The sequence below is a fragment of the Hemicordylus capensis genome, chromosome 2, assembly GCF_027244095.1.
Source record: "Hemicordylus capensis ecotype Gifberg chromosome 2, rHemCap1.1.pri, whole genome shotgun sequence".
NCBI classification, from domain to species: Eukaryota; Metazoa; Chordata; class Lepidosauria; order Squamata; family Cordylidae; genus Hemicordylus; species Hemicordylus capensis.
Genome location: NC_069658.1, coordinates 174070676 through 174083685, shown reverse-complemented (window position 1 = coordinate 174083685; position 13010 = coordinate 174070676). Strand labels below are relative to the sequence as shown.

General features: G+C 44.5%; 1 protein-coding gene across 7 annotated transcripts in view; it reads left to right on the top strand.

The window, feature by feature from the left end:
* DOCK6 (dedicator of cytokinesis 6) overlaps positions 1 to 13010 on the top strand; it is a 164227-nt gene that overhangs the window by 73444 nt on the left and 77773 nt on the right. For all 7 annotated transcript variants that reach the window (XR_008315388.1, XR_008315389.1, XM_053291865.1 and 4 more), the window contains 4 exons: positions 2577 to 2663; positions 3226 to 3457; positions 4406 to 4564; positions 10185 to 10360. Coding sequence is in view for 5 of the 7 variants with exons in the window: in XM_053291865.1 (XP_053147840.1) it covers positions 2577 to 2663; positions 3226 to 3457; positions 4406 to 4564; positions 10185 to 10360 (654 nt within the window). In the remaining 2 variants the exon portion in view is untranslated. The remainder of the gene's footprint in view (positions 1 to 2576; positions 2664 to 3225; positions 3458 to 4405; positions 4565 to 10184; positions 10361 to 13010) is intronic.

Below are 13010 nucleotides of genomic sequence, written 5' to 3'. Positions count from 1 at the left end.
ACCTCTTTGGCTCCCCGTCCAACAGGAAACTAAAGAGCTTCATGGCGAGGTTTCCGTGTCCAGGCGCGACCGCGACTGACGCCATGTCAGCACTCTGGCCGGAAGGCCTGCTGTACGCGTTTCCACCGACCCCACTACTGACAAGAGTGCTCCACAGAATTTGGCTGCTCAGGGCGGAGGTCATCCTCGTAGCCGTGTTCTGGCCCAGGCGCACTTGGTTTCTGGAACTGCTTCATCTAGCGATCGCTCCCCCATGGGAACTCCCGACGCCTCACAACCTGCTATCACAGGGATCAATTCTATATCCCGATCCAGCCTGGTTGTGTCTTGCCTCTTGGAGACTGAGCGGTGCCTCCTCAGGCGGAAAGGTTTTTCTGGCGCAGTCCTGAACACCATGCTGGCCTCTCGCAGATCCTCGACTGAGAGGGTATATACCAATACACATGGAGGATATTCCTGCACTGGAGCTCCCGACACTCCCTTCCACAGGGCTCAGCCTCCATCCAACATCTTCTCCAATTCCTTCAGGATGGCTTGGAGAAAGGCCTCTGGCCCAATACCCTGAAACAACAGGCAGTGTTCCTCCTCCCAATGCTGTCCTTCCTGTGACCGAAGGTGGCATCAGCATTCCATCTCTCCCAGGACGTGTATCTGCCATCTTTGGCAGATGGAGGGCTCGGCCTCCATCCAACATCGACCACCATTGCGAGATGGATCAAAGCCTGCATCTCGATGACATACAAGTCCCAGTGTCTCAGACCACCGGCCTCAATTGTGGCCCACTCTACCAGGGCAGCGGTGGCTTCGGCGGCCTTCTCCACTAATGCCTCGGTCGAGGAGATCTGCAGGGCCGCCACATGGGCCTCCTCATCTACATTCGCGAAGCATTACAAGATCGACGAATATGCTTCCGCCAGAGCCTCCTTTGGGCGATGGGTTCTGCAACAGGTCCTTCCTCGATAATAGGTCAGACCGCCCCCACCCGTATTGGTTAGCTGTGGTATGTCCCAATGAGATGCCCCTGGCTTCCAGCAACCAAGAACGGAGCGTTGGTTTCACTTACCGTGAAGGCTTCTTCTGGTTGCTGAAGCCAGGGGCATCTCGGCCCACCCAGCTACGGCGCTCTGACCTAGTCTCTATCAAGGACCGGGTTTCATAGGGCCCAGGTCTGGGGTGTCTTCCCTCCTGGTTTCCTTCCTGTCGTTTCTTTTGTGTTCTCATTCTGCTTGATGTAGTGTCAGCCTAGTTTGCCTCTCGGCCCGAAAGAACTGGGGAGGAGTTATCCCCCTCAGGCTTGGGTAGGCAGGACTTCTTCTTCAGCCAATCAAATTCTGTCCTGCTTTGGAGCTCCTGAGAGGGATAACCCAATGAGATGCCCCGGCTTCAATAACCAGAAGAAACCTTCACGGTAAGTAAAACCAACGCTCCGATCTCTTCCTATCTTTTTTTCTTTCTCCATGCCACAGCATTCATTCTCGCTTCCTCCCTCCCTCTCCCACTATTGGTTTCCCCACACAACTCTTTGATAACCCTTTTCTTTCTACACTCCATTGTGGTGTTCTTCCCAAACTCCCTTGTTTCAGCTGTGTATAATGGAGAGGAGCAGCAATGCAGGCATACTGATGCAGCTCCCTTTGCTGTATCTATTGTTGATGCTCATGGGCAGGCCACATGCAGTGTAATGAAGACATGAGTTACTGCAATTGTACAATCTGGATCATATGAATGTGGTCCCAAAACAGGCCATGAGTGCTTGCATATAAGGCAAATTGTGCCAGAATTCAACAAATGGCTGTCTTGAAGTTAGCAAAGCCCCTGACAGTTCCAGAATCTGGCAGTTTAATTTTAGTTTCACTGTATAAATGTCATATGCCTCTAATAAAGTACTGAGCTGTTTCCATTTGCTTGCAGTCACATTTCTTAGTTTTCACACACGTTTTTACAATTGTTTGCATCAATGAAGAAACCTAAATTCTGTGTCTGAAAAACATATATGCTACTTTTTTAACCTTTGGAAGCATTAGATATTTCACATTTAGTTTTGACAGGATAAGGGGTCTCTGTGGCAGAAGGGTTTTGATCACAAATGGCACAAATTGCCCATTAGGGTTGTGCATGAGCTGCAGTTTGAGCACATTTTGGGAAATTCGAACTTGAAGAAGAAAAAGGAGAACAGGTTCTTACCTGCTTTCCGCCACCCCATTTAGCTTCCAGCTGGGTTAGCACACATCCCAATAACCCCTGCGTGGCATCCACATGCTCATAGCGTCCACTCTCCTTTTTCTTAAAGTTTCAGTTCAAATTTCCCAAAATGTGCTCGAACCATGGTTTGTGCACATCCCTATTCCCTGTGGTGCCAGGCTTTGGCCTGTCATGCATGTAGTCTGCAGGACTGTCCTTTTTCATAAGGACCGCTTCCCTATCCAGCAGCATCCAAATGTGTTTTCCTTCTAGAGGGATGGAGAGTGAGGACTAGCTTTGTCCAGAGTATAGGAGCTGGATCTTCCTCCTAGACAGCAGAACTTTCTGTGCTCTCTTGTGTTACAATGCAGTTCCTTTGCACTACTTCTCTGCAGGTGCAGCTGCCTGGCATGAAGTGGGTGGATAATCACAAGGGTGTCTTCAGCGTGGAACTACTGTCAGTCTCTTCTGTCCACACTCAGGTGAGAGTAGGAGGGAGAGTGGAGCTTCCATGTTCCAAGGAGCAAAATGCCAGTCTTAAATAGAACCAAGAGGTAGACTCCGTTGAAAAATGTTCCTGCACATCAGCTCTTGCTCCTGTATCAACCATGCTCTTGCCAAGGCTAAAAATGAATTGGTGCTTAACTTACCTTCTAGGTTTCATGCTCACACAAACCACTGTTGAAAGTGCAAGTACAATATCAGTTCCCCTTGCATCTCATGAAGAAAAATTGGGCTTTGTTGGTGACTAATATATCAGAACAATATAGTAGAAGATCTGCTTCAGAACCATTCACTGCTCTCGAACCTAGGATACTGAGCCAGACTGAACATTAGTCTGGCTCAATTTAGCAATTCTTTGATAATTTGTCCTAGTAAGAAACTCAGTCCCATGAAGGTAGAGCACAAATCTCAGTCCCAGGAGGTAGAGCAGATCCTCTTATTCCTGGAACATTTTTCCTTGTCCCCATCACAATGAACACTTGTTGAAAATGATTAGAACTCCTGGCCTCAGCATAGATTGCTCATCCTTTGTCCTGGCAGGACCCATTCCTAGACAAGTTCTTCACCTTGATCCATGTGCTGGAAGAATACACTTTCCCCTTCCGACTGAAAGATGTGATCCTCACAGAGAGCAACATGGAGTCCGAGTTGAAATCCAGTGTAGGCAACCTGCGAGTGGCTAGCTTGGAGCCCCTAGTTGCGTTCAGCCACCAGATCCTCAACAAGCTTATCCAGCTCATTGTGCACCCACCTGTCATTGGAGGACAGATTGGTGAGTGCCCCTTTCCCCACATCACGTTCACCATTATTTCTGTCTCATTTGTGTCACTTTGGGTTTTTGAGTTTTGCTTGTCATCTAGGATCTTTCACAACTTAAATCTTTGAAATCTGACGTTGCAGTCTCTCACAGTTTAGAGAGCCTGATGGGGAGGGAAGTAACAAGATTTTCCATGCCAGTATCTTCCACTTTGGTAACAGGATGAGAGTTGTGATGGAATCGTCAAAACTCTGGGAATGAAGCAAGGGGGAGAGTATAAAGTGGGCCAACCTGCAGTGGAGGAACTAGTAAGGATTCATGTGTTCGATTCCTGCATGTTTTTGGATTGGCTCTAGGTTCACAGGCAACTATATCTTATTAAGCTTTTAAAATTAAAGGTACATACAAAACTAGCAGTAAATAAATGTGTCATCCACATGATTCATATTCTATCAAGAGCTTCAAAATAAGATAAACGGGGACCAGATTTAGAAAAAAGTGCTTTCTTAAAATTTCAACCTTCTACCACGTCAAACTAGATCTTACTTTAAGTATGTGACTGGGGCTAGTGTGCTTGCTTTTTATTCAGTAATTAGTAGCTGAATTGGTCCCACACCCCACAGATTGGGACAGGAATGTGAGGGAGGGTATTTTTTAAACAAAAATTATCATCCCACTGTGGTCCCAATCTGGGTCAAATACCCCCATTATGTTTGTCCTGGAAGAAAAACTTCTTTTGGTATGGTTCCAGTGTTGGAAGTAATGTCTATTTTGACTCTCCGTTTTATATAAAGTATTAATTTTGATATTAAATTATGTCATTTCTCATGCTAGATCAGTTTTTTTAATCCTTATTCTACAGAAGCTCTCTCCAATCTTTTCTTCTGTTTTCTTTTCCATTCTGTATTCTTATTGCTTTGTATCAGTCACACATCTCCCCATTTTTCTCCTTGGTTCTTGCAGTGAACTTGGGTCGTGCTGCCTTTGAGGCCATTGCTGTGATGGTGAACCAGATCCACAAGAGCCTTGATGGCAGCCAGGACCAACATGGCCACAACCATCTGTTGGCCTCCTACATCTTTTATGTTTTCCGTCTGCCTGTGTTGGAGCCAGGCTTGCCAGGTAGCACTGAGTGCTTGGTATGTGAGTGTGAGGAGGAGAGAGTGAGTGCCTGGTCCTCCTTCACATTAGGCTGCATGTGCCATGTCCTCCTGTGTGCAATTCAGGCCTATTGCAGGCTGTCTACAGCACAATTGTCATTCACTTTTTTCTGCTGATAGTTGTGTGTCATTGAGAAGGATGAGCTACATGATAGGGAGTTTATGGACTCTCAGAGATCTTAGCGTTGTTGAAGATTTGATTCTTCTAAGAATAACCACCACTGAGAGCCATGGCTGACCAGTATGTGGGGATAGATACTATGAGCAGCTATGTTGTCATATAAGTGGTCTTATGTACTCTGGGTATTTGGCTTGAATGTGCCAAATGGCTGTGATCTGAATGAACAACAACCATGTTTTGTTGTTGTTTTTTATGTTTCAGTTTGGGTTCATATGTCTTCCTTAAGGGTGCTTTCAGATAGTAACATTGGATTGTCATCATGCATTTTGTGTCTGTCCATTTTGTGATTTGCACCAGAAGCTTATTCCACATGATTAATGGGAGTTATTGCTCAGTTCAGTTTATTGCGATCTTTGATCAAATACAGATCAAATAAATCTACTCTGAGGGTAGATATCAATATAAACACATACATGCATATACACACAAAAATCAGTTACATAGAAGATTGAGATAAAAATATATAGGATAAAACAAAATTAAAAAGAAGAAGGAGGGACGATTAAAATTGACCATTTCTGACACACCATTAGAGAATTTTAATCACAGCCATACAGAATTTGGCTACTGAATGCGAGACATAAGTGTGTTTATCAGAAAGAAATAGTTTATATACAATTCATCCAAATTGTCAGAGTATCTAAGGACGAGAGGAGCAATATATTTGGAATGCAGTTCACGATAGAAAGAACAATACAGAAGCACATGGCCAACCGTCTCAATATTCCCACTTCCACAAGGGCACCGTCTCTCCAAATAAGGAACTCTCCTATACCTACCCTCTAGTACTGCAGAGGGCAGCACATCCAGCTGAGCCAATGTCAAGAGTTATTGCTACTTCTCTTCCTCTCACTCCCCGCTCAAGTTTCACATATATCCTGTTCACTAAATGTTCCTGTTTTTTCCTGTGAGCTTTTTCAGACAGCGGTTTTAGCATCTCCTCCAGAATGGAGAGTGTGTGTTTGCACATCAGCTGGATTCGCCCCAAAGTCCGTGCGAGTTATTGGGAGCACTTCACACACAATTCAGGTTTTTCCCTGCACATTTTAGCTTAGCCCAAATTATGTCTGGGGTTTAAAAAATAAATAAATCTGTGCTGGTTTTTTAAAATAAACTGAGGTTTCGGATATGCCCTGACGCTTCTCCTGCGATGTGTGAAGGGGCCATTACCAATTTTTTCAAAGTTCACACTTTCATTGCTGCTGTTGTTTTTTTTAAAATATTTACTGGGTGGACTTGTGGACTGTCATCAGAGGGCACTGCTTGGCAACTTTTCTCATCAACATTCCACAAGGCTAAATGAAGGAGAGTTTGACAGCTGCATTTGGAATGGTCTACTGCAGGGCTGCACATCCCATCATCCCCAGTTACAGCAGCCAGTAGTCAGGAATTATGGGATCTGTAGTACAACATCTGCAAGAGGCCCAAAGTTGTGCAGCTCTGGTCTACTATTCTTGCCTTAATTATACTAGGCCTTATCTACGAGTGGCAAAAAGGGGGCTTGAGTGAGCTGAGTTAGATACTAGTCTAATAAAGATTACTAATTTCAACTCATACATATACGCTCATACACGTACTCACTCGTATACATACATGCATACATTCATACACACATATGCACTCGTATACGCACACGCCTACTCCTCTGCCAGCGCTGCTCCTACACTCACATAATTATTTTCCATTATTAATTTATGGCAACCCACCTACCCCCTTACCAATAATTTTCCGTTTAATCAAATTGGTCCTCCTCAAACCCCTAAAGCGAGATTCAACTAAACTGATAAACTGTATTAGTGATTTGAAATTGCGAGCATTGGGAGGGGTGGTGGATTTCTTTGTTTGCGAGTGGTTTTGTTGTTCTGACAGCCGCCCTGCTTGCAGAAGTCACTGTGCAAAAAGGAAAATAATATCAGGAAGGCTAATGGAGTCCTGGGCAGAAAATTAAAATTGAGAATGAGAATCATGTGCTGTTGCTCCGTGTAGTCATTCTTGCAGAGTGCTGACTGTCAAATTTAATTTAAAAAATAAATAAATCACATGAAAAGGAGGCGTGGCATCCCACCCCCCTAGGAAACAATTGGCTGGAGAAGAACCCAGAGCAAGCTGTGTGAACATGCATAGAAAAAATATTCGCAGGGAACGTGGAGAAGAACCACATACAACACATCCCTATGTGAATAGCCCCATTAATTCCTCGAATTTAACTGCTATGATTCTGAGGCAAAGTGGATCCACTCCTAGGATGCCTACTCTATAAACCTCCATCTGAAATATTGTAGCTCTGTGAGGTTTGCCTATGAACTCTCCTCCCACTTGATGGCTGCTGTGCTTTACCTATTTAAATATATTTAAGTGTTCCTTCTGCACTTCCTTCTTTTTTTGTTAGTTTGGTGTATTTGCACCAATTCAGCAAATCTTTGAAATTATTCTTGGAAATTTGGTTGTTATGTGACCTGTCCTGCAACTCCTGAGACTCACCAGCTCCTCATTCTTGTTGTTGGAGCTTCTCCTACAGGAATTAGGGAAGGGATAGTTGGGGATCAGGATCCAAGATAGACAAGACAGAGAGCCACACAGTGATTTCAGCTCAGTATTGGTTTATTATAAGCCGTGTGGACAATGTGGGGTGTCCTGACCAGATGAGCAGTAGAGTGTTCCGTGCTCCTGGTACAGAAAGGTGCTCCGATTTTCCAACAGATCTTGATAATGCTTACTTAAGATTACATACAGAGAACAAAGCCTTATTTTCATCTTTATCTGAGTCATGATAATCTTCCACTGATTGGTTCAGTTGAATTATAGGAGTGTTTCAAGGCAATTTGAGAAAGCCTTGTATCTCAGAGGGGCAGATGAGCATGCTCAAAGAGGTGACTAACGTGGCTCCATAAATCAAGAGGGCTTTAGTGATTTCCTTCCAGAAGGGGTCATGCTGAGGGCAGAGCGGGTGCCTGAATAATTCAAGTTAATTGAAGTGGATGAGTCATAACAGGAGTCTTTAGGAGACAGCTCCACATATCTTCCAAAATAAAGTCTGAGGTTCAAAATGGAACCTGATAAACTTGAGCTGATGTGAGGAAAAGAATTGAAAACAAATTGTCAATATTGTAATGCTCTTCTCTCCACTTCCCAAGAGTAACTGGGTGCAATAGTGAAATGTAATGGTAATCTCATGATATTTATAAATTGTGGAATATGGAACACACACTTCTTGCAAGGCCCACTTATGTTGAGACAATTGGAGATATGTGTCCGGATGAAGGAAGGCATTGGAGGGCTCCTCATGACCTCTGTGAAGCTCTTCATATAGGACTGAGCACTTGGAGGCCATTGCTACAGAGCTCTGAAGCATGTTTCTCCTTTTCTTGGCTATTTTTTCCTGCTTAGCAGATATGTTGTAGAGTAGGGAGAGTGTGCTCGAACTTGGTTCTAACTTCTTCACTGGAGTGGAGCAAGGGCAATCTTATCTGCATCCCATTTCTTTCTTGCTTGGCGGGAGGAGGGCATCCAACATTGGGTGACTTCCATAGGTGGAAATTGTCCTCCCAGCGTTTGTCCTGCCTCCTCTAAGGAAGCAGAGCTGTCAATGTCACTTGGACCTAGAGGTTAGAAGGAATTCAGACTTGCTCTTCATTCCCCCCATCCTCCTTGTGTTCAGCAGGGTTGGAGATTTATTACTTTTGATCTTACTCCCAGCTCCCATTTTGGCAGTATGCCCAACAGCAAGAAGCACAGATTAGATCTGGCGCCTAACAACAAGGCAGGTGGGCAGCAACTGGAGCTCTCTGCTCCTTCAGAGGCTACTAGAGTTTGTCTTCAATGGAGATTTTTGCATTCCTCTACCAGCAGTGTCTCTTCCATAGCAGATGCTAGGGACCTCAAGGAAACGGGCCTCTGAAACATTCTGTCTTTTGTGTGCAACAGTTCTCTCCAATAAGCATAGGTTTGTCTGCAGGGGGAATGGAAAATCAGGCTATAGGCCCTAGAGAAATAATGTATGACCTAGAAGAGGCCACTGGCTCTTCAGGATACAAAAATATCATTAGTGGGGAAAGTCTGTTGAATCAAAGACAGAGCACTGGGCTTACAGTGAAGGTTCCTTCTGTTCAACTGGAAGGAGAATGAACATCCAATGATGGGCAACTCCTGTTCTGGGAGGCAGTTTTTGAAGAGGTTTCAGCATTCCACTGGGGTGAGTCAGTCTCTCACTTTGAGAGAACTACCACTGAGGAAGATTCCCCAGCTAAAACAAAACATAACTATATTGTTTTAACACTATATTTCCGTTGTTTAAATCTTAAATTGTTTTTAATGTTTTAATCTTTTAATTTTGTTTTAGTTTGTGCTGCTTTACTGTATACTGCCCTGAGCCTTTTGGAAGGGCGGTATAATTTTTTAAAGAAAGAAAGAAAGAAAGAAAGAAATCCCACCTAGAGACATGAGTTTTGGGTGGTATATAAATATGTTACATCTATCTATCTATTATTAATTCTCTTGGCTACCTACTGTGAGGATGCGTGTCATTGCGGCGGAACTCTCGAAAGGTCACGCAAGAGTTCCGACCATGGTAATGGCGGTGGCCTGGCCTGGGGAGGTGGCTGGGCCGCCAGGAGCAGCCCTGCAACAGCCACGGAGGGGAGGTGGCGGTGGCGGAAATTGGGGAGGAGGCGGCCCGGCCTGGGGAGGCGGCTGGGCCACCAGGAAAAGGAAGAGGCGGCGGGCAGCAGTAGAGCTGCACCACCGAGAATGGCCTGGCTAGGCGGGAGGCTGAGCCACGCCCGGCCGGGAAGGAAAGCCCTGTCGGCGGCTGGGAACGAAAGAGAGCAGCCTGGCAATGGCCACGGAGGAGAGGTAGCTGTGGGGGAAATGGAGGCGGCGGCGGCAGTCAGGGATGAAAACCTGAGAAGATTGGGGCAGAAGGCGGGGGGGGAGGGCAGGAGAGACTGTTGCAGAAAGTGGTTGGAATGCAGGAGAGATTGGGGCAGAAGGTGGGGGGAGGGGGGAATCGCCAGCCCCAAAAAGTGCACAGATGCTCTGTGCGGGTTCAGTTAGTAAATAATAAATATTGAACGGGACAAAGAGGAAAATAAGGAGGACAGGGGGAAAGATAGTCCTCAAGGTTCTAACTATTATAACAAGAGGGAAACTATCCTGGGGAGCAAATGCATACCATAGCTTGGATAGGTCCGCCTCTGTCCAAACAAAAGGAATCTTCACAAGAAATGTTTCATTCTTGCTCCGAGATGAGGAACTTGAAGAAGGAAATGCTGTGAATGTGTTATCTCCTTGTGGCTGTGGCTGCTGGTGGCTCCCAGAGTGCCCTTCCATAGCAGTGAAGATTCTTGGAACCCCAGTTTGTTGGTTGTGGCCTTTGACCTAACTCTGTGTGTACTTCTTCCAGAGACAGGAATGTCACCTCATAGTGGCCCCATCCAGTATGCCACCTTATCCCGAGCATCTGGCCGTCCTGCCAGCCTTAATCTCTCCCGTTCCAAAAGCATCAGCAACAGCAACCCTGACCTGACTACTACACCAAACTCCCCTGATGAGGAAGTTCAGAAGATCATCAGCAGCAAGGTGAGCAGTGGGGGCTCTGTTGAGTATCTTCTCCTCAGGAACAGCTAGATTCTTTTATCTGTGAATCCACTTGTTAGTATTCCTACTGCAGAGGGAAGCAGCATAAAGAGAACGGCCATTATGTGTTTTCAACAAGCTACTCCAAGGTCCCCAAAAGAGATAGTTGTGCCTTGGAGAAGCTTGGGACAGCCACCTCATGCTCTAGGCTAAGTTTGAATTAGTTAACACAGTTTATGCTACCAAGGGAAAGGAATGCTCTTCCTTGTGTCCTTTGTGCAGCCACACTTATGAATACTCCTGTTCCTCTTTCTATGGTGTGTGCGCTTACTAGACAATAGCCTGCACCCATTTTTCAAGAAAGCAGCAGCTGACCTCTTCTGATGTCATTTTTTACTTCCATGGAATGACTTCCTGTGAGGCATCTCTTTTCAAATGCTTTAAGGCGTCTTAGAATTTCATACAAATACAACAGGAGACGCATAACATGTCAGAACAATATTCTGCTAAAATCAAACAAAATAAAAAAATTCTGTAACATCAACAAAACCAATGAAGCCACTCTAGCAGCTTGGCTCAGCCCAGACTGCATGTTCTAATAGAGAAAAAGACCTTACACCCTCATTGGAAAGCAGTGAGTTGCATTGGACACCACCTCAGGGAGATTGTTCCATAGCCTCAGGGCAACCACAGAAAAAGACTGTGCTATCACTGTATGCACAGTACTTGGTTATCTGCATAACCTCAGGGGAAAATATATGAGCAGATCCAGATGAAATCTGGCTCATAGGATCACCTCAGAAAACCTGCAGGAATAACCAGTTATCACAAAATACTTACATTCAACAAGACCATTTTACACAGTCACTCTGTGAGCTTCAAACATTAATTTGGAACCTGCCCCAAAGGTGCTACTTATATTGTCCAGTGTATATAGCAAAGTCATTTTTGTGCTACCATGTGACATAAGAGAAGTGTGGGTTTGAGCCAGACACAACACAGTAAGACTAGCTTGGCTGGAGGAAGGTCAGTGGTCTAGACTGATGTTGTGCCTACTGATTTCCATGTGACATATGAGCAAACGAAACACAAAAAGGATTAAAGGCCATCATATATCATCACTATTCACATAGCACAACTGATGTATGTGATGCTTTATGAGTAACATAAACAAAAAGGACAAGTCCCTGCAGTAAGCTCTGACAGTGGGTGAGATGACAAAAGAGAGACTATGTCTCAAGTTCATGGCTGGAGATGATTTCTTCATTTAAATTAACATCATTTTTATTATGCTTGTGAAAGTCTCCAGGTGACTTATAAATTAAAACCATAAACGTTCAATAGCCTGTCCCGAGAAAACTAACAAATTTAGATTAACATCAGTATGAAGTCCCAATTAATAATGGGGGGAATTCAGAAAGGTGTGTGTGGGGGGGAGTGCCCACCCTTCTGAAAGGCCATCAAGGAGAGACAGTATGTAATTTCTAGGGAGAGGTATTTCCACATATATGGAACACCTGGCCATCAATCTTGTTCTGTGGATAGGGCATGGACTGTAAACAGTTCCAGAACTCATGTGGGGGAAGCTATGTGGTATCTAAGGGCTTGGAAGAGGCTATTTTTATTTAAAACCTATGCTGATCTTATATTGCATGGAGAATCAGAAGATGCCACAGAATTAAGAACTAGCTTAACTGGGTCCAGAAGCAGATTAGCCACCTAGTACAGTGAGCACAGAGCAGTATTATGCTACCACCTCCTGACAGAAAGCAGCAGTGGCCTTCCGGAACAGTTGAAGCAACCAAGTCATCTTGAAGAGCACACCTAACATTATAGTAGTTAGTCCTAGAAGGAAGAAGCATGGATCAGGATAGATAGATATTTTTCCACCAGAAAGAGGCACAGCCTGACATAACTGAGTTAATGGAAAGGAATATCCAAAAGCAGGGGTGGGGTTCAAGGCTCCTAACCTGGTGTGATGACATGAATGGTGAATGCCACACTCCTCTTTTACTGGTAGGACTACATCATTCAGAGCCTTGGGGGGGGGTCACTTTTCCAGAATTAGCTCAGTCTTCTCTGGTCACTTACAGCTTGTTGTATCTCATTCGCTCACCTAGGGCCCTCTGATATGATTTAGAACAGATAATTGATCCTGGATGCTTAGTTAGTAAAATATAGAGTTTAGTGTCTTCAGAATATTGGTGACATCCAATTCCAAAATCCTGGATGATCTCTCTATGGCTTCATATTAGTTACGAAACAGTACTGGTGATCAAACTGAGCCTAGGACGCACCCTTACGGCAATCATTGGTGCTGCTACCTTGACCCCTTGGGAATTGCTATCTGCCCCATGTAGCAATTCCCAGGGGATCAATGTGGCAGCACCAATGATTGCTGTAATAAGAGTGTATTCTGTCAAAATACAACCTTTTTATTTCCCCTGGCCTTTTGATATGTTTGTTCTGTTGTGTAGTTCTGCTGTTCTGTTAATTGTATAGATTTTTGTTTCATTCTGTATTTATTATTTTATCTTTTATTAATGTGAACCTACTCTAGAAATATTTATTGAACACTGGTATATAAATGTATTCAGTAAATGAAATGATGCTCTTTGTGCCTTCCTTTCAGTGATTTGCTAAGAAGCGCAGT